The sequence below is a fragment of the Lynx rufus genome, unplaced genomic scaffold, assembly GCF_022079265.1.
Source record: "Lynx rufus isolate CCGP_SWC_20201006 ecotype Redwood Valley unplaced genomic scaffold, mLynRuf1.p SCAF_2, whole genome shotgun sequence".
Classification (NCBI taxonomy): Eukaryota; Metazoa; Chordata; class Mammalia; order Carnivora; family Felidae; genus Lynx; species Lynx rufus.
The window spans coordinates 113,357,441-113,379,000 of record NW_025814834.1 but is presented as its reverse complement, the minus strand read 5'-3'; the positions used below and the strand labels follow the sequence as shown (position 1 = coordinate 113,379,000).

Genomic DNA, 21,560 nt, shown 5'->3' with positions numbered 1-21,560 from the left:
AGAGAGGGAGACACAGAATCTGATGCAGGCTCCAGACTCTGAGCTGTCAGTGCAGAGCCTGACGTGGGGCTTGAACCCACAAACCATGAGATCATGACCTGAGCCAAAGTTGGACACTTAACCGGCTGAGCCACCCAGGCGCCCCTTTAATTAAAAAAAAAAAAAAAAAGTTAACATTTATTTATTATTATTATTATTATTTTTTTTAACGTGTAGAAAAGCCAAGAAAAAAATTTTTTTTTATGGTTTCTTAATCTAGATGGCTTTTCTGTTTTTATTTTTTTATTTTTTTATTTTTTTATATATGAAGTTTATTGACAAATTGGTTTCCATACAACACCCAGTGCTCATCCCAAAAGGTGCCCTCCTCAATACCCATCACCCACCCGCCCCTCCCTCCCACCCCCCATCAACCCTCAGTTTGTTCTCAGTTTTTAACAGTCTCTTATGCTTTGGTTCTCTCCCACTCTAACGTCCTTTTTTTTTTTTTTTTTTTTCCTTCCCCTCCCCCATGGGTTCCTGTTAAGTTTCTCAGGATCCACATAAGAGTGAAACCATATGGTATCTGTCTTTCTCTGTATGGCTTATTTCACTTAGCATCACACTCTCCAGTTCCATCCACGTTGCTACAAAAGGCCATATTTCATTTTTTCTCATTGCCATGTAGTATTCCATTGTGTATATAAACCACAATTTCTTTATCCATTCATCAGTTGATGGACATTTAGGCTCTTTCCATAATTTGGCTATTGTTGAGAGTGCTGCTATGAACATTGGGGTACAAGTGCCCCTATGCATCAGTACTCCTGTATCCCTTGGGTAAATTCCTAGCAGTGCTATTGCTGGGTCATAGGGTAGGTCTATTTTTAATTTTCTGAGGAACCTCCACACTGCTTTCCAGAGCGGCTGCACCAATTTGCATTCCCACCAACAGTGCAAGAGGGTTCCCGTTTCTCCACATCCTCTCCAGCATCTATAGTCTCCTGATTTGTTCATTTTGGCCACTCTGACTGGTGTGAGGTGATACCTGAGTGTGGTTTTGATTTGTATTTCCCTGATAAGGAGCGACGCTGAACATCTTTTCATGTGCCTGTTGGCCATCTGGATGTCTTCTTTAGAGAAGTGTCTATTCATGTTTTCTGCCCATTTCTTCACTGGGTTATTTGTTTTTCGGGTGTGGAGTTTGGTGAGCTCTTTATAGATTTTAGATACTAGCCCTTTGTCCGAAATGTCATTTGCAAATATCTTTTCCCATTCCTTTGGTTGCCTTTTAGTTTTGTTGGTTGTTTCCTTTGCTGTGCAGAAGCTTTTTATCTTCATAAGGTCCCAGTAATTCACTTTTGCTTTTAATTCCCTTGCCTTTGGGGATGTGTCGAGTAAGAGATTGCTACGGCTGAGGTCAGAGAGGTCTTTTCCTGCTTTCTCCTCTAAGGTTCTGATGGTTTCCTGTCTCACATTTAGGTCCTTTATCCATTTTGAGTTTATTTTTGTAAATGGTGTGAGAAAGTGGTCTAGTTTCAACCTTCTGCATAACATTTATTTATTATTGAGAGACAGAGCATGAGCAGGGGAGGGGCAGAGAGAGGAGGAGACACAGAATCTGAAGCAGGCTCCAGACCCTGAGCTGTCTGCACAGAGCCCGACGCGGGACTCGAACTCACAAACCGTGAGATCATGACCTGAGCCGAAGTCAAACGCTCAACCGACTGAGCCACCCAGGCGCCCCTAATTTTTTTTTTTAATGTTTGTTTATTTTTGAGAGAGAGAGAGGGAGAGAGAGACAGAGTGTGAGCAGGGGAGGGGCAGAGAGAGAGGGAGACACAGAATCTGAAGCAGGCTCCAGGCTCTGAGCTGTCAGCACAGAGCCCGACATGGGGCTTGAACTCATGAACTGTGAGATCATGACCTGAGCCAAAGTCAGATGCTGAACTGACTGAGCCACCCAGACGCCCCCTAAAAATGATTCATGTTAATCATAGTTGCTTTGATAATATGATATTGATGATTTTTATACTTAATGAATTACTTGAATTTTCTTTATAACCAGAAAAGATGCTTTATTTTTATTTTTACTTAAAAGATTCTGTTTATTTTGAGAGAGAGAGTGAGCAGGGGAGAGGCAGAGAGAGGGAGAGAGAGAGAATCCCAAGCAGACTCCACATTGTCATTACAGAGCCCAACGTGGGGCTCAATCTCATGAACTGTGAGATGGTGACCTGAGCCGAAATCAAGAGTCAGATGCTTAACTGAGCTACCCAGGAGCCCTACTTTTTTTTACTTTGAAAAAACAAAACTTAAGAAAAAAAATCACATATCAAATACCTTAGGAGTATCTCCTAGTTAGATGTGTTAAGTGTTCAGTGCTACATATAGAAGTCTCTGTTGTGGGAGGGACTTCTGTTTTGTTTTGCTTTTTTAACTTTTAATAATTATAGATTTACAGGAAGTTCCAAAAATAATATGGAAAGATCTCATGTACTCCTCATTCAGCTCCTCAGTTGTTACATGTTACATGAAATCAAAACCAGGAATTTGAAATTGGCAAAATGTTTATGTCTGGTTTCGTGTCATTTTATCATATGTGTAGATTTGTGTAACCAGCCCTTCAGTCAAGATATAAAACTGTTGATAAAATCTTCCCGCTACACCCTTACATAGTTATACCCTCATTCCCCTAACTCCCATCAACCACTGATTTGTTGATTTGTTCTCTGTCTGTATAATTTTGTTATTTCCACAATGTTATATAAATAGAATCATACAGCATGTGATCTTTTTTAAAAATTTTTTTTAATGTTTATTTAATTTTTGAGACAGAGATAGAGCATGAACGGGGGTGGGGGGGGTGGGGTGGGGTGGGGTGGATGGGTCAGAGAGACAGAGAGACACAGAATCCCAAGATGGCTCCAGGCTCCGATCTGTCAGCACAGAGCCCGACACGGGGCTTGAACCCACAGACCGTGAGATCATGACCTGAGCCGAAGTCGGATGCTTAACTGACTGAGCCGTCCAGGCACCCCTGATCTTTTTGAGTTTGATGTTTTTCACTTAGTACAGTTCCCTTGAGACCCAGCCAAATTCTTGGCATGTATACCCCATTAAGTATTGATGGATGTTTACTTGGGGTTGTTTCAAAGTTTTGGCTATTACCACTAAATGTACTGTGAATTCTCCTCATGTACAGCTTTTTATATAGGCATAAAGTTTTATTTCTTTGGGGAAAATGCCCCAAAATGGAATTGCTGGGTCTATTATATGGTAAGTACATGGTTAATTTTTTAAAAAGCTAAGAAACTACTTTCCAGAATGACTCTACTGTTTCACTTATGTGAATAATCCAGTTTCTCTGCATCTTTCCCAGCATTAAATGCTGTCACCATTTTTTAATTTTAGCTGTTCTTACAGGTATGTAGTGATATTTCATTCTAATCTTAATTTGCATTTCCCTAATAGCTAGCGATGTTGGACATCTTTTTATGTGCTTTTTTTTTGCCATTGTATATCCTGTTCAGTAAAATGTCACTTCATGTCTTTTGCTTGTTTTCTAATTGTATTATTATTTCTTTTAACATTGAGTTTTGAGAGTTCTTTGAGTTTGAGATAGGAACACTTTGTCAGATATGTGGTCTGGAGCATTGTGTTATTATCCTCTTAACAGTGCCTTTCATGGGGTTTTAGTTTTCATGCAGTCTAGTTGATCAGTTTTTATGGTTTGTGCTTTTGTTGTCGTTTCATACTTCCCCCAAGACCAGGTTTCCTAAGGTTTTCTCCTGTGCTATTTTTTGGAAGTTTCATAGTGCCAGGATTTACATGTAAGGCGTTAGGGTTGGGGTTCGTTTTTTTTTAATATGAATGTTCACTTATTCCACTACAATTTGATGAAAAGTCCTTTCTGGAATTGCTTTTGCATCTCTGTGAAAATTCACTTGGCTGTATTTGTGTGTGTCTATTTCTGGGTTCTCTGATTGTTCTATTGATTATGTGTTTTTCTTCCTCTTGCACCACACTGACTTGATTACTGTAGCTATATAAGTCTTAAAATTGGGTAGACTGATCCCCCACTATATCCTTTTCAGAATTCCCTGAACTATTCTGGTTCCATTTCCTTTCCATATGATGTGTCTAAGTCTACAACAAAATCTTCTTGATAGATTTTGAAAGAAATTGTTTTAAACCTATGTATCAGGTTTTTGGGGGGAGAATTGACATATTATGTTGAGTTTTTCAGTCAGTGAACATGGACTGTCTCTATTTAGATCCTCTGATTTTTTTCATCAGCATTTTGTAGTTTCAGTATAAAAATCTTGGGCATGTTTTGTTAGATTTACACTTACGTATTTTTTTTTGATCGTTGTCTATGGTATTATGTTTTAAATTTTAATTTCCCCAAGTTCATTGATTTTTGTTTATTGATCTTATAGCTTGTGAACTTACTAAGCTCACCTATTGGTTCTAGAAGTAGTTTTTCGTACATTCTCTGGGATATTCTACAATAGACGCAATCATGTCATCTGTAAATAGGGAGAGTTTTCTTTCCAGTCTGTGTGCCTTCTATTTCCTTGCCCTGGTTAGAACTTCTAATGTTATGTTGAATAGCAGTGGTAAGAGCAGTCATCCTTGTCTTGTTCCTGATTTTAAGGGGAATGCATTCGGTTTTTCTACATTACATGTGATGTGAGCTGTAGTTTTTGAAGATGTTCAATAAGAAGTTGAGAAAGTTCCTTTTCTAGTTTTCTGAGTTTTATCATGAATAGGTGTTGAATTTTGTCAAATATCTTTTCTGCATCAATTGGCATGGTCATGTGATTTTTTTTTTAAACCTCTGCCAATATGATGGATTATACTGATTGATTTTCAAATGTTGAACCAGAGTTGCATCCCTGTAATAAACCTCTCTTCTTAGTTGGGTGTATAATTCTTTTCTTTTATTGCTGAAATCTGTTTGTTAATATTCTTTTTTTTTAATTTTTTTTTTTTTCAACGTTTATTTATTTTTGGGACAGAGAGAGAGACAGAGCATGAACGGGGGAGGGGCAGAGAGAGAGGGAGACACAGAATCGGAAACAGGCTCCAGGCTCCGAGCCATCAGCCCAGAGCCCGACGCGGGGCTCGAACTCCCGGACCGCGAGATCGTGACCTGGCTGAAGTCGGACGCTTAACCGACTGCGCCACCCAGGCGCCCCTGTTTGTTAATATTCTTACAGATTTTTGCATCTGTATTCATGAAGGATATTGGTCTGTAGTTTTTTTGTACTCTTACTTGGTATTAGGTCATACTGGCTTTACAGAATGAATTTTGGGAAGTGTTCCCTGCTCTTCTATTTTCTAGAAGAGATTATATAGAATTTGTGTTAATTCTTTTTTAATTTATTTTTAAAAAATTTTTTAAATGTTTGTTTATTTTTGAGAGAGACAGAGACAGAGTGCCAGCAGGGGAGGGGCAGAGAGAGAGGGAAACACACAATCTGAAGCAGGCTCCAGGCTCTGAGCTGTTAGCACAGAGCCTGATGCGGGGCTCAAACTCACCAACCCTGAGATCGTGACCTGAGTTGAAGTTGGATGCTTAACTGACTGAGCTACCCAGGCGTCCCATGTTAATTCTTTTTTTAAATATTTGGTAGAAATCTCCAGTGAAACAGTCTGGGCCTGAAGATTTTGAGGGTGGGGTATTTTTAATTACAAATTTTATTTTTTTTAAATGTTTATTTTTGAGAGCGTGCAAGTGGGGGAGGTTCAGAGGGAGAGGGAGACACAGAATTGGAAGCAGGCTCCGTGCTCTGAGCTGCCAGCACAGAGCCCCATGTGGGGCTCGAACTCATGGACCCTGAGATCATGACCTGAGTCGAAGTCGAATGTTCGACTGAGAGCCACACAGCCGCCTCCAAATTGTATTTTCTTGAGAGTTATAGTACTGTTCATTTTCTATTTCATATTGAGTGGATTGTAGTAATTTGTACTTTTTGAGTAATTGGTCCTTTTCATATAAGTTGTTTAATTTACGTGTGCACCTCTGTCATTGGTCCATAGACGTTTACATTTTCTTGGTGGGTTAACTGTATTATCATAATGTAATGTCCCTTTCTGTTTCTGGCAGTTTTCTTTAGTCTGATGTTTGCTCTATCTGATATTAATATAGTCACTTCTTCTTGCTTTTCACTGTGTGGTATCTCTTCCCATCTTTTTTTTTTTTTTTCAACCTACATATTTCATTTGAAGTGAGTTTCTCATAGATAACATGTATGTGAGTTTTCCCTGACATCTGACAAATATCTATTTTGTAATTAGTATATTTAGACCATTTACATTTAATGTAATTTTTGATGTATTAGGTTTAAGTATGCCATTTTGTTTTTTGTTTCCCTTTGGTTCTGTGTTTTTTAAATTTCTCTGTGTTCTTTTACTTAAGCTTTTTGTGAATTATTTGAACATGTTTTAAAATTGCCTTTTGAGGGGCGCCTGGGTGGCTCACTTAGTTAAGCATCTGACTACGGCTCAGGTCATGCTCTCATGCTCGTGAGTTCAAGCTCCTCGTCGGGCTCTGTGCTGAGAGCCTGGAGCCTGCTTCAGATTCTGTCTCCCTCTCTTTGCCCCTGTTCGTGCTCTGTCTCTCTGTTTCTCTCAAATATAAATAAACATCAAAAAAAATTAAGTTGCATTTTGATTTATCTATAATGTTTCTTGAGTGTGTCTCTTTGTATTGCTTTTTTAGTGGTTGCTCTACATTATTCATATTTACGTATTTTTCAAAGTCAAGTGTTCACGTTTCTTTTATATATGAGAACCACATCAGATGGTGTTAGAAATTTTGCTTCAGCTGTCAGACTTGTTAGAAAAGTCAAGCTGTGAAGGAAAGTTTATTTACATGTATTTCTACTCTGTACCTATTTTTTTTTTTTTTTACCTCCTGATGTTTTAGGGTCCTTTCTTTTATTGTTTACATTTTGTTCAGTGAAATTCTTTTTTTGCCATTCTCTTAGGATAGTAGCTCTGTTGGCAACAGATTCTCAGTTCTTCATCTGAGAATGTCTGGATTTTTTTCTTTATTTCTGAGGGATATTTTCACTAGTGTAGAATTCTGAGTTGACATTTCTTCCAGCATTTGTCAAGTGTGTGCTATTTCCTTTGGTCTACATGGTTTCTGAGGAGAAATCTGCTATCATTTACATTTCCCCCCATGTAGGTAATGCATTGTTTGTTTCTTGCTATTTTCATTGTCCTTAGTTTTCAGAAGTTTGACTATAGTATGTTGGTATGGATTTTGGGGGCGTTATCCTATTTGGCGTTCATTGTCTTTTTGTTTCTTGCTAAATTTGGGAAAATTTAGGCCATTATTTCTGGAATGTTTTTTTCAGCCCCACCCCTTTTCCTTTTGAAACTAATGATATGGATGTTAGATGTCCCACATGTCTCAGATTCTGTTCATTTTCTTTCTATTAAAAAAAAAAATTTTTTTTTCTTTTTTTTAAAAAAAATTTTTTTTTTTCAACGTTTATTTATTTTTGGGACAGAGAGAGACAGAGCATGAATGGGGGAGGGGCAGAGAGAGAGAGAGAGAGACACAGAATCGGAAACAGGCTCCAGGCTCCGAGCCATCAGCCCAGAGCCCGACGCGGGGCTCGAACTCACGGACCGCGAGATCGTGACCTGGCTGAAGTCGGACGCTCAACCGACTGTGCCACCCAGGCGCCCCTAAAAAAAAAAATTTTTAATGTTTATTTATTTTAGAGACAGAGCATAAGCAGGGGAGGGGCAGAGAGGGCTGGAGACAGAATCTGAAGCAGGCTGCAGGCCCTGAGCTGTCAACACAGAGCCTGACGCGGGGCTCGAACCCATGGACCATGAAATCATGACCTGAGCTGAAGGTGGACACTTAACTGACTGAGCCACCCACGCGCACCTTCTTTTCTTCAATATATTTTCCTCTCTATTCCACTTTATAGTACGTTTACTGATTTCTTTTTCTCTGACATTTCTTTTTTTTTTTTTTTTTTTTTTTAATTTTTTTTTTCAACGGTTTTTATTTATTTTTTTGGGACAGAGAAAGACAGAGCATGAACGGGGGAGGGGCAGAGAGAGAGGGAGACACAGAATCGGAAACAGGCTCCAGGCTCCGAGCCATCAGCCCAGAGCCCGACGTGGGGCTCGAACTCACGGACCGCGAGATCGTGACCTGGCTGAAGTCGGACGCTTAACCGACTGCGCCACCCAGGCGCCCCTTCTCTGACATTTCTATTCTGTTTTTGGACAACTGAGAATCCTAAACATCAGGAGGTAAAAAAAAAAAAAAAGTATGGTCAGAGCAGAAACTCTGGTAAATGAGCATTGGCCTCAACTTAAAGTCGCCAGCTGCATTAACCCCTAACAAGGGAGTCCACTTGTCCTTTGAAGCCAGGCATTGACTTCTCATCTGTAGCTATGAAAATCCTTGATAATATCTTCTTCCAATAGAAGGCTATTTCATCTGCACTGAAAATCTCTTGTTAGGTGTAGCCACCTTCATAAATGATCTTAGCTGCCATCTTCTGGGTAACTTGTTGCAGCTTCTATATCAGCTCTTGCTGCTTTACCTTGCCCTTTTATGTTATAAAGCTGGTTTCTTTTCTTAAACCTCATGAACCAATCTCTCTTAGCTTCATACTTTCTTCTGCAGCTTCTTTCCCTCTCTCAGCATTCACAGAATTGAAGAGAGTCAGGGCCTTCCTCTGGATTAGGGTTTGGCTGATCTTCTACCCAGACCACTCATACGTTCTCTGTATCAACTATAAGACTGTTCTGTTTTCTCACCATTTGTATGTTCACTGGAGTAGTGCTTTTCATTTCCTTCAAGAACTTTTCCTTTGCACTCACAACCTCGCTGTTTGGTGCAAGAGGCCCAGCTTTTGGCCTGTCTCAGTGTTCAACATGCCTTCCTCACTGAGCTGAATCCTTTCTAGCTTTTGATTTAAAGCGAGAGATTTGCGACTCTTCCTCTCACCTGAGCACTTAGAGACCGTTGTAGGGTTCTTCTCAATTAGCCTCATTTTAATGTTGTTGTGTTTTAGGGAATAGGGGACCTGAGAGGGAGAGAGATAGGAACTAGTGGTTGGTGGAGCAAGCAGAACACACGATTTATCTATTAAGTTTGCCCATTTATATGGTGTGGTTTGTGACACCCCAAAACAATTACAATAGTAATATCAAAGATCACTGATCACAGATTGCTGTAACAAATATAATAATGAATGGGGCTCTTGGGTGGCTTAGTCATTTGAGTGTCTGACTCTTGATTTCGGTTCAGGTCATGATCCCAGGGTCATGGGATTGAGCCTTGTGGTGGGCTCTGCTGAGTGTGGAGCCTGCTTAAGATTGTCTGCCCCCTCTCCCCCTTTCCTCCTCTCCTCCTCTCCCCCTCTCCCCCTCTCTCCTCTTTTCCCCCTGTCCCCATCTCTCCCTCTCTCCTCTTTTCCCCCTCTCCCCCTCTCCCCCCCTCCCTCTCTCCTCTTTTCCCCCTCCCCCTCTCCCCCTCTCCTCCCTCCCCCTGTCCCCCCTCCCCCTCTCCCCCTCTCCTACCTTCCCCTGTCCCTCCCCCTCCCCCCTCCCCCTCTCCCCCCTCCCCCTCTCCCCCTCTCCCCCTCTCCCCCTCTCCCCCTCTCCCCCTCTCTCCCTCTCTCCCTCTCTCCCCCTCTCCCTCTCTCCCCCCTCCCTCTCCCACCCACTCCCTCCCACTGCCCTGCTCCCCTGCTTGTGTGCTCGCTTGCTTGCTCGCTCTCTCAAAAAAAGAAAGATATTAATAATGAAAAAGTTTGAAATATTGTGAGAATTAGCAAAATGTGACACAGACATGAAGTGAACAAATGCTGTTGGAAAAATTGTGCCAATAGACGTGGTCCGTGTAGGGTTGCCACAAACTTCCCATGTGTAAAAACACAGTATCTGCAAAGTGCAGTGAAGTGAAACACAATAAAATTTCATTATGATGTTGAATAAAAGTAGTAAGAGTGGGCAGGCACCGTATTGTCTTGTTTCTGATCTTAGAGGAAAGCTTTTAACTTTACACTGTTGTTTATGATGTCCTGTGGGCTTGTTGCATATGGCCTTTATTATGTGGAGGTACATTCCCTCTCCACCTGCTTTGTTGGTGATTTTTATTATGAGTGGATGCTGAACTTCAAAATTGTATTTCTGATGGGCCTATTTCTTTTCAGCAGGCATATGGCTATGGTCCCTACAGTGGTGCGTACCCTCCAGGAACTCAAGTTGTCTATGCTGCAAGTGGACAGGCTTATGCTGTACCCTACCAGTACCCGTATGCAGGTACCCCACGCCCACCTTCCATTCCTTATTTCTCTTCATTTACTGGGTGGATCTGTGAGGCCTGAAGGAATTATATTTCTTAGTTTAAGGATAAGTGAGCAGTGCTTCTGGTTATAGACCACAAATGATTCTACTATGCTTTAAAAAAAAAAAAAAGTTATGTATTTTTACATTGTCTTATAAAGTTGGAGTAGGCTTGTGTTTTGTTTTTTTTTTTATTTAAAAAAAATTTTTTACATTTATTTATTTTTGGGGGAGGGGCAGAGAGAGAAGGAGACACAGAATCCCAAGCAGGCTCCAGGCTCCAAGCTGTCAGCACAGAGCCTGACGCAGGCCTCGAACTCACAAATCACAAGATCATGACCTGAGCCGAAGTCGGACAGTTAACCGACTGAGCCACCCAGGTGCCCCAGAGTAGGCTTGTTAAAACTTCACTGTTGTATCCAGATTTATTCCCAAGGAGAGAATTTGTACCTACTGGTATTCACTTATATCCCATTTTAAACGATAACTTTCTCCTGTTTTTTCTCTTCTGGTAACATCCTTCAAATATTATCACTACTGAGGCGATACTCCATTTTGCAAGTGAAATAAAGGCCTGGAAGGTTCTTACATTTATTCCAGGCTTTTGATGCACTTTCATTTTTTACCTTACCTGAGGAAAATTGTAGTTGTGAGTAACTGGCCTGTGTAGGTAGCATCAAGTCCTGGGTGCAGTTTGGGCAGTGGGAGGTCTAAGGTGGAGGTGCAGGAGAGTGCTGGCTGTGAGGCCAGAGCCTACAGTCAGGATGAGGGGGCCCAAGAGCCCCCATCATGTGGTTGATGGACTGAAGAACAAGGCCACACCCAGAAGCCCAGAGAAGGGAAGTCAGGCAGAGGTGGTTGCAGTGGGCATGGCATATCGGATCAATGTATAAGTGAATGAAGCTGGCAAATAGCTTACAAGAGTCCTGAGCCCATAGAGCGGTTGGGAATCTGAATCTGAGGGCGCTGTGAACAAACCTAGTGCAGTGTCTTACCACGGCAGTGGAAGAAGAATCTGTTGCCAGAGATGTAAGTGGTCACTGGATGTTAATCTCACAGAGAGGCCCAGGGCTGCCGCCCCCTGACTCAAAGTATCCTGCTAATTAGTGGTGGTTACTTTGGTGTCTCATAGGTGAGCATTCAATATGAGAGGTTCTCTGTTTATCTGTTCCTGCAATCTGATGTAGTTCACTCAACTAGCATGGACTGTGACTTTTTGACTTTTTTTCATGTCAAATTGAAAACTAATAAAATGATGATGCTAAAAAATGAAGTATTTGTTGGCCCTGTGATCTTAGCACAACTATTTTTGTTTGAATTAGTTTCCCCATACAAAATAAATTTTTGTCATTGAAATCTTATATCACCTTTTGCATTTCTTTTCTCATTTTAAAATTCTGTGTATTCTGAGTGCTACATAATTTCCATAAGTATTTTTAATGACTGCATATTATCATATTGGGTGATCTTCTAGTATTAACTGTTTACTTTTTCCTGTTTGCAGTCATAAATGTTGCTTTGAACATGTCTAATGATTTTCTTTTTCATTCCTGTTAAATCTTAGAATACATTTTTCATTTCTGTGTATTAAGTTAATGTGTTAAAGGGCATAGACATTTATTTTTCTTTTGATACCATTGAAATTTAGAAAGCTTCTCAAACATGCAGAAGTATGGACAATAGTGTAATGAACTGTCATTTGTCCATTACCACCTTCAGCTAGCATATCATGCCTAATTTTGTTTCACCTCCATCTCCTGTCATCTCTGGATTGTTTTGAGGGAAATCCACACTGTATCCTTTCATCTGACAGTATTACAGTAAATCTTAATACCATTTATTTAATTTTTTTTTAAATGTTTATTCATTTTTGAGACACAGAGAGAGACAGAGCATGAGCAGGGGAAGGGCAGAGAGAGGGAGTCACAGAATCTGAAGCAGTCTCCAGGCTCTGAGCTGTCAGCACAGAGCTCGACGCGGGGCTCGAACTCACGAACTGCGAGATCATGACCTGAGCTGAAGTCAGACGCTTAACTGACTGAGCCACCCAGGCGCCCCAAATCTTGATACCATTTGCCCAGTTGATTCTCAGAACAGTTTGCCAGTTTCTTTTTTTTTTGAAGAAAATCTATTGTTATTATTTTTAATTATGGTAAAAAAAAAACAAGTACCATAAAATTTACTTTTTTAAAAACCATTTTAATTGTACAGTTCAGTAGTGTTAAGTACATTCACATTGTTGTGCATCAGATTTCCAGAATTTTTCATCTTCCCATATTGAAACTGTACTCGTTAAACAACAACTTCGCTTTTCCTTCCTCCCAGCCCCTGATAACCACTATTATACTTTATTTTTCTGTGAATTTGGATACTTTAGACATCTCATATAAGTGGAATCCTGTAGTATGTGTATTTTTGTGACTGGTTTATTTCACTTAGCATTATGGTTTTTTTTCTTTCTTCTTTCTTTTTTTTTTTTCTTTAAAGGAACTTTTATTTTTTTCTACTACTTCAATGATAGAATTGGAGATGTAGCCTGGTGGGGAGGAATCAATGATAGACTGAGTTTGAAAAGGGAATAATTTAAGACTGGTCCAACTGAGGCCAGAGACCATTTACATGAGAAGAAAGGCAAATTACTAATAACAAAAAATTCAACGTCACTAATAAAGAAATGCAAATTGAAATGAGATACCATTTCTGCTGATCACATTGGCAAAAATGAAGATATTCTTCAGTGTTGGTAAAATTTGCCAGTTTCTACCACTTCTAGGAAGTTCCTGAAGCACTGGTTTCTCAGTTGTCCTGAAAGATTGCCTATTGTTATTAGCTCTAAAAGTTTTGATACCCTCCTTGGGTCTAAAGTGGATCCTTAGGTTGCTTTAGTTTACATTTTTCTGCTGACTGGCAGAGATAAACATGGTGTAATTGTTTACAAACTTGATCTCTTTGCCTGTTTGTCTTGCAGTTGGTGGGTTTTAAGCCCTAGCCTACCATGCCATGAGAGCGAACTTCTTTCTTACTCAGCCCCCAGACCTCTGACTGGGGTAATCTCAGCTGTTTCTTACTGTATAGAAGAGCAGATGTTTTGCAGAAGTGCTAGTAAAGGGAATTTCTGTAAATTGGATTCTTTACTTGCTCTTGCCTTTCTTCATAGAAAAAGAGAGCCCTCTCATGAGCACCCTCAAGATACTTGCTGCAGAGGGCAGAGTCAAGAAGTAGGTGGGCATTCAGCATTAGCATTGTGACCCATCTAGCAGGTATACTTGCTGTGGAGAGGGTGAGTTGAGTTTGTGGTCATCCCCCAGTAGCCTTGTCCTGATGACCAGATTGGAGCTTCTCAGTCCCTTTCTGGATACCCCAGTGCTTGGCCAGCTTCATGACATTATGTGGTCTTTAGACACCATAGTCATGCATATAGCAGGTTAAAGGCCTTCTCTCTTTTTTAAAAAAAAAATTTTTTTTTAATGTTTATTTATTTTTGAGAGAGAAAAGAGACAGAGCACAAGCAGGGGAGGGGCAGAGAGAGAGGGAGACACAGAATCCGAAGCAGGCTACAGGTTCTGAGCTGTTGGCACAGAGCCGGACGCGGGGCTCGAACCCACGAACTGTGAGATCATGACATGAGTTGAAGTCGGACGCTTAACTGACTGAGCCACCTAGGTGCCCCAAGGCCTTCTATTTAATATGATTGGAGCCAGTGGTCAGTCAGCCAATTAAAAAAGTACAAAGGGTGCTGTGTACACACTATGAGTGTTCTGTTTTAATTTACCTGTGTTAGTGGACAGTGTTCAGCTGTCTTTTGACATGGGCTCTAGGATTTTGCTTTGCATTGGCTCCTTTGGTTGGAGTTTTCTTGTCTTGTAAACACTGTCTCATGACCTATCACCGCATCGCGGTTTCCCTTGGTAAGTACAAACAAGTCTAGGTTTTAAGATTCTTTTTTTAGTTTTTTAGTTTACTCATTTCCTTGCTCTGATAGTAATTTGTGAGTTACCTGCCTTTATTCAGTCCACCCTAAAGTATCGAACTTAGTTATCCTGGAAGCAATAGCTGCCTATTTCACATTCACATTTTGACCATTTATGTAAAGCTTAGTTAAGTTAGGTAATTACAGTACGTACAACTTAGAAATGTCCCCAGCTGACTTGGGTAAGGATTTCTCTTCCTGGTAGGAGCAGAGGCAAGCAGGAGCTGCAGGAGAGGTGTCTCCTGGTCATGTAGTGCAGGAGGCCCTTGATGTGATCTACTGAGGGAATGTAGATTTAGATTGTCCAAGGGATCTTCTAATTAAGTCAGCTTGCAAGTTCCTACTATCCTACATTTCATAGTTCCATTTGCCTAATTGAAAACTTTTAAATTTCAAGGCAGTGAAAGTAAATACTACTAGTTCACCAATTTTGAAAGGTAAACATTGCATAAAACATTGTTTGCTTCCAGTGCTGTTACCTGTACTTGATCAGCCCTTTGTTTATAATGGTGTCATTCTACTGTGCAGCTTTGGTGTTTTTTCTTTTCTCTTCTATTCTCCTCCATCATATTTGAGGTATTAGTGGTTTATGAGTGCACACTTGTAGCCTGAGTGCCTGGGTTTGCATGCCCTTATTGCCATTAACCCCTGTGTGCCTCACTTTTGCCCATCTGTAAAATGGGTATAATAATAAACTCAACTCATAGGGTTGTTAGTATTAAGTGAGTCAGTACATGTAAATGCTTGTAGTACTGTAATTGCTTAGAGTACTAAGGACTTCTAAATGTTAGCCTTTATTTTGCTGTTGGTTTTCATCTACATATACACATTACTGTTGTATTAGTTTCTTGCTCCCGTAGGGTTGAACTGTTAAGGGAACAGCAGATCAGGGAGGGAAGTTAACATTATTTATATATGAGTAATTTTAAAGATAATTAGCATGTTAGATAGTATAGCTGTGAAGTATAGAACAGAACAAATAGTACATTTCCAGTTGTAAAGTTTAGTCATGCAAATTAAATATTAAAGTTGTTTAAAGTTTGCTTTTTAGAAGTTTTCCCCTTAACGTATTTTCCCCCATAAAGACCTATGATTAAAAATGAGCAAGTTTTATTAGCAGATTTAAGGTTTAATTTAAAAATGGTTTACATGAATATCAAGAAGCTAATTAGCTTTTAAATGGATTTTTCATTTTCAGCTTTAGGTGCAGATTCTTGCCTCTCACGATGCAGGCTCTGTGTATCTCCCATGCTCTCCTGTATCTACCTGTCATCCTAATAAGTGTGACTGGAGGGGAGAAGTGGACATTGGAGACCAGAGCTTACAGCTGCATTAGGATCCTGCTGTTTGCAGTGTTTGGGGGAGGGCAGAAGTAGACATTGGGGACTGGAGCTTACAGCTGCACTAGGACCCTGGCTGTTTGCAGCGTTTGGGGGAAGGCAGAAGTGGACAATGGGGACTGGAGCTTACAGCTGCACTAGGACCCTGCTGTTTGCAGTGCTTGGGGGAGGGCAGAAGTGGACACTGGAGACAGGAGCTTACAGCTGCAGTAGGATCCTGCTGTTTGCAGTGTTTGGGGGAGAAGTGGACATTGGGGACTGGAGCTTACAGCTGCACTAGGACCCTGCTATTTGCAGCGTTTGGGGGTTTGGACCTTGGAAAGTTGAGCACCTTGGTTTCCTCTTACTGCAGTCTTAGAAACAGTCACCATGGCCTGTTCTGGGGGAGAGCCGGGGAGCACCCACTCAGCAACTCCACACACCTGTTGAGAGGAAGACAGCACTGTTGGAGAGGGATGCACATGCAGGGAGATGTGACCTCTGCCACTTCAGGGCACACTGTCTTTATGAGGGAATGTTGGACTTCACAAACTGCTCCTAACAGCATCTGCTTTTTCACTTCTTTTTTAGGACTTTATGGACAACAGCCTGCCAACCAGATCATCATTCGGGAGCGGTATCGAGACAGCGACAGTGATCTGGCACTGGGCATGCTGGCCGGAGCAGCCACCGGCATGGCCTTAGGGTCTCTGTTCTGGGTCTTCTAGAGTCCTTCAGATCTGGATGTGCATAGCTTCTGATACCCTGTGTGCAATAATATAATTTGCAGGGCATTTCTGTTGGTGATAAATGTTTTTAATAATAGTTTAATTGTTCTTTTGAAAGTGATGACATCATAGTTCTAACTAATCCATACATGTACTATAGAGAAGGTTTCTGATTTGTGTTTAGCTAAAACATGGAATCTCTGGGGCACTGGCTCATTCCAGGAGTTTCATTCTAGAACTCTTGGAATACCTTATTTTGGACATACCTATTTAGAATGGCATTTTCTTTTCAGAGTTAGGTATAGTGCTTAAGGGATAATTTAGTGTTCTGTTTATATATGGTGATGTATGAGTGAGCAATGTGGCAAGGAGAACTGCATCTTCTTTCTGTTTAACATTGAACTTTGAAGCCTTGGATCAGAGCTGGCTGCATGTAACTTCAGGAGTTGTGGACTGGTAAGCAACCAGGAACTTCCCTGAGGCAGTGGGGTGGTATCCCCAGGACCTCTGGGGCCAGCAAGGCTGACTGCTCAGGATGATGGGGTAGGGTCAGCCCCCCTCCCCACCTTCCTCCCCACCTCCTCTTAAAATGATGCTTCTTCATTTTATTCTTTGTTTTTTTTGGTATTATCCTTGGAAAATATCCCATATTTGGAATTGGCTTGAGCCTCAAAGTTTTATCCTTTAAAACTTGAAGAAGCCAAAACAGTTTGAAGTATGTGGAGGTAGATGTGCTTTATTCAGAGAAGACCCTATGTTTTTAGTGTCTGCTTTGGATATTTTTATTGCCACATCAGCCTACTTATAGCTTATTTTGCTACTTGTTGAGAAAGTGGTATTAAGAGTGGTGAGGAAATGGAATGAGAGCCATACTTACAGTGTGACTGTGTCAGGCCTCTGGGGATCACACTGTGCAGAGGGTGCTCTTTTCCTCTCTTCTGTCCTTCTGAAGAGCAGGTGTCCTGCTTTGTGCAGGACTGGGGCACTGTGATTGTCCCCCAAGCACTGGGGTTCATGGAGCCCTGGTGATGTATAGTGGGGGCTCTTGGGACCATGGCTGTTGGGGAGACTCAGGTTACAGATGGGAAATGATTGCCTAAGGACATGAATGACCTTCTGTCAAGGTATTACTCAGCTTGACCAGGACATGGGCTTTATTTTTATTCCTGACACAGAAGCTTAAACCATGTAATTTTGAGCCCCAGCTATGTGTGAAGCTCTGGAAAACCCATAATCCTGCACTTCTGTTATTTCTTTATATGAATTTGTAAAGCCCAAAATTAGTCCAGTCTTCTGTCCCGCAAGCTTTAAAAAATGTACTTCCACCAAGGCAGTTTAGCACAGTAACAGTCCCTACGCTGGCACTCCAAAATACACTCCCTAGTAGCACAAATTCTGTTTTTATTTTCTGTGGCCAGTTACATACATAACTTATTTCATAGGTCAACTGACTCCATCTCTGAGCAGACTTAAATAGATCTCCATATGAAGCCATCTGCCAAACGACCTTGATGTCAGGTCTGTTTTCCTGGGCAGTTCTGCTGAACTTACACTGTAGAGTCTGTTTCTAGTTGAAAGGAGGTGCACTTGACTGTCACCCCTTTGGATATTTGAGACAGTGGAAAATTGCCAACTGTGATTTGTGACAAGGTTGGTTTTGATGATTAAAAATGTTGCTTTTATGATTTTACATCCTTTGTAGTAAGAATGGCTTTGTTTAGATGATAGTCATTATTAAGAGCTGTATGCTTTACTAATAAAATATTAAACAGTTTTTAATGTGGTATTGGGGTATTGATTTTGAACTTGGAATTCCTGGAACCACAGGGTACTGAGTTATGTTGCTGAAATGCCTGGGAAGCAGAGTCCCCCCTCTGACGGAAGGGGCAGGTGTAAACTGAAGCTTGGGCACATGTGTGTGCACTCTGTTGGCCAGCCCCATTGGGCAGCCACAGTTGAACCTGGAAATTCAGTGTTGCCAGTGACTTGATGCTGTTAGGAAATGCATAGTAGGTATAAAGATGGGCTGAGATACTTCATTTCCTTGGTCCAATTTCTGTAGATGCCAGCTTTGTGATTGCCTCAATTTAGGTAATCCTAAATCAAAAAAAGTTAGATGAGGTGGAAGGAACTTGTTCAGGTGTGAGTGAGCTTTTCTCACTTTCATGTGTGGAAGAAGTTGCCCACTGACATTGCACACATGCCAAGCTGATTGTTTTTTGGTTACTGGAGTGAACTTCAGAGTCTTAGATAGTAAGGAGAAAAGAAAGACCAGTGGCTGTGTTTCAGATGATCATCCTGAAACAGGCCAGACCTGGACCCAAGACACTGGTCTCAACCATGGTTGAGACGAATGGCCTAAGTTTATTTTCTGCATCAATTATGATCCTGTTTCATTTTTCTTTCTCCTTCCCAAGTTTATGTAGACACAGGCATGGAATGCAGTTCCATTTCTTCCCCCCCTAGAATTGATCTGTTTTCTGATTGCTTCCCTCTCATATTCTCTTGTGTCCACAGAACCTATTTTCCCTGTATATGCAAATTGTATGTTTATAAGTGAAAATGTTAATACATTAAATGGTTAACCTTAAAGCAGGTTGCATTGTGACTTGTTTTTTTAAATTAAATTTAGTTAAACTAAATAAAACCCAGCTTACCTATTTCTCCCACTATCCACCCCCACTTCTGGCAACCACCAATCCATTTTTTAAAAAAATTATAGTAACACACTGTCAGTTTTTTCTGCTACATCATGGGCAATAAGAATGGCAGTTACTGAGTGGGGTGCCCAGGTGGCTCAGTTGGTTAAGTGTCTGACTTTGGCTCAGGTCATGATCTCACGGTTCATGATTTGGAGCCCCGCATAGGGCTCTGTGCTGACAGCTTGGAGCCTGGAACCTACTTTGGATTCTGTGTCTCCCTTGCTCTCTGCCCCTCCCCCACACGTGCTCTGCCTTTCTGTCTCTCAGAAATAAATAAACATTAAAAAGAAATTAAAAAAAAAGAAGAATGGCACTTACTGAGAAATCCCTGAGTGCTGGGGAATGTATTATCACATCAGAAAAGAATGACTCATTAGATTCTTAAAGTAACTCTATAAGGCACTATTGTCCAGGTTACACTGGATGAAACAGGCTCAAAAGTTAAATATTTTTCTCAGGAGCACACAGGTAGTAAGTGAAATGGGTTTATATCTGATATGAAAGCATATTCTTTTTCCTTATGCCATGTCCTATAAAGGTGTAATTTCCACAGGAACATATGGATGGCATGTGTAGTAATACTTGTAAGATGACTATTAGAAAACTGATCATCTTGAACCAGATCCACTTGGCAGTGCAGATTCAGTAACTTCTTCCAACTACATGTCTTTGGTTGCATGACTGTATTCTTTTTTTCCCTTTCCCCATCCCCAAATTAAATCTCTAGATCCTGAATTACCACAGTTTCCTCTGGGCTAGTTTTTCTGTTTATCTCACCTATTGCAAACTTTCATTAAATGGTGATGTGTGGTTGCGTGTTACAGTTTAAGGTGAGTTTTATTTATACCAGAAACTTTGAGTCTCTTGGTTTCATTTCTTTAGAGAGCAATCCTCCAGTATTTTGCCAGGAGACACTTTCTGGGTGTGGAGAAGGGTAGACACTCCACACACAGACCACAGCCCTTTCCCTCTCCAGCTTGACTTTATCGTCATCTGTCATGCTGACCCCTGCTGCCTCCAGCTGCATAAAAATTTTTTTTTGAATAAGTTATACACAGCACCAGAATTTTTTTTAAAAACAAAGATTTAGTAATGGGTTATCCATCTGCCCATTTCCTACCCTCTCTTGAGAAGAGAGGTTCTCTCTTCTCATGAAGGTTTATCTTTCATGTTATCCTTCATGCATATATAGTCTAGTACAAAAAATATTCTTATTTTTCTCCCCTTTTTACACAGAGGTTGATATATACACCAGTGGTACCCAGACACTTCAGTCGCAGGATCCTTTTACACTATTAAATTTTTAAGGCCTCCAAAGAGCTTTTAAACATGAGTTATATTTATCAATATTTTCCATATTATGAAATAAAATTGAGACAATTAGAAACTTAAAACCTATAACATAGAATTTACAAAAATTATTTTCCAAACCAAAATCTGAGGAAAAGCATTTTCACATTTGAAGATATTTCTTTAGCATCTGGTTTAATAGAAACGAGCTGGATTCTCCTGTATGTTTCTGTGTTCGGTCTGATTTGATTTGTTAGTTGAGGCATAGAAGGAAATTTGGCTGCACATAGACATGTAGTTGGAAAGGGAGGACTGAGCAGACCCCCTGAAAGGGTCTTGGGTACCCTAAGGAGTCCTTGGATCATACCTTGAAAACTGCTGATGTATGTATGCTATTCTTTACCTCTTTTTTTTTTTTTTTCCCTGACTTAACATATCTGAGGTGTTTCCATGTAGTACTTAAAGAACTTCCTCATTCATTTGATTTATCCTATAATTCCATCCAGTACCCATTTGACTTTTGCTATTGCTAACAATGCTATAATGAAGGATATTGTTCAAAAGTTTCTCATCCCAGTGTGGGGCTCTTGAAGGGGTTGTGTTCCTGTTGGCTCTGTGGAACTCATGGATGATAAGCTTCTCTGGAGCATAAGACCTGGAAGTGGGAGTCTGTGTCACTGTATGCAGAGGCTGACTGCTGTGCTAAGCCACTTGAGATCTCAGGAGCTGAGTGCTGAATGCTTTACTGTTCAAGTCCTAGTCCTGTGGTTGATTTCCCCAGGCTATCATTTAGGGACCACACTGGTTGTCTTGGAGTCCTTCGTGGATGCTTTGGCATCCTGCTGGAACAGAAAGGTGGTGAAGATCTACCCATTTTTCAGCTTGGCAGTGGTGCTCAAACTTTAGACATTCCAGTGGTAAGAGCTAGTCACATGGCCCTGGCTACACAGTGTAGTCTGAGTTCAGGAGCAATCTGTCCTGATGACAGTTGCCAATGAACATCCAGTGAATGGCAGATAACAATGGCCAGCTATCCTTGACACTCAATGGAAATCAGTTTAATATATATTTTTTTCAACGTTTTTTATTTATTTTTGGGACAGAGAGAGACAGAGCATGAATGGGGGAGGGGCAGAGAGAGAGGGAGACACAGAATCGGAAACAGGCTCCAGGCTCTGAGCCATCAGCCCAGAGCCTGACGCGGGGCTCGAACTCACGGACCGCGAGATTGTGA

The 21,560-nt window shown here is 40.8% G+C and overlaps 1 protein-coding gene across 3 annotated transcripts in view; it reads left to right on the top strand.

The window, feature by feature from the left end:
- The window catches only part of PLEKHB2 (pleckstrin homology domain containing B2), a 44,978-nt gene extending 26,870 nt beyond the window's left edge, over nt 1-18,108 (top strand). For 2 of the 3 annotated variants that reach the window (XM_047084366.1, XM_047084368.1), the window contains 2 exons: nt 10,185-10,293; nt 16,198-18,108. In XM_047084366.1, coding sequence (XP_046940322.1) covers nt 10,185-10,293; nt 16,198-16,334 — 246 coding nt within the window. In that variant the 3' untranslated portion in view covers nt 16,335-18,108. The remainder of the gene's footprint in view (nt 1-10,184; nt 10,294-16,197) is intronic. The other variant, XM_047084367.1, reaches the window with a different exon arrangement.
- The last annotated feature ends 3,452 nt before the right edge of the window (nt 18,109-21,560 follow it).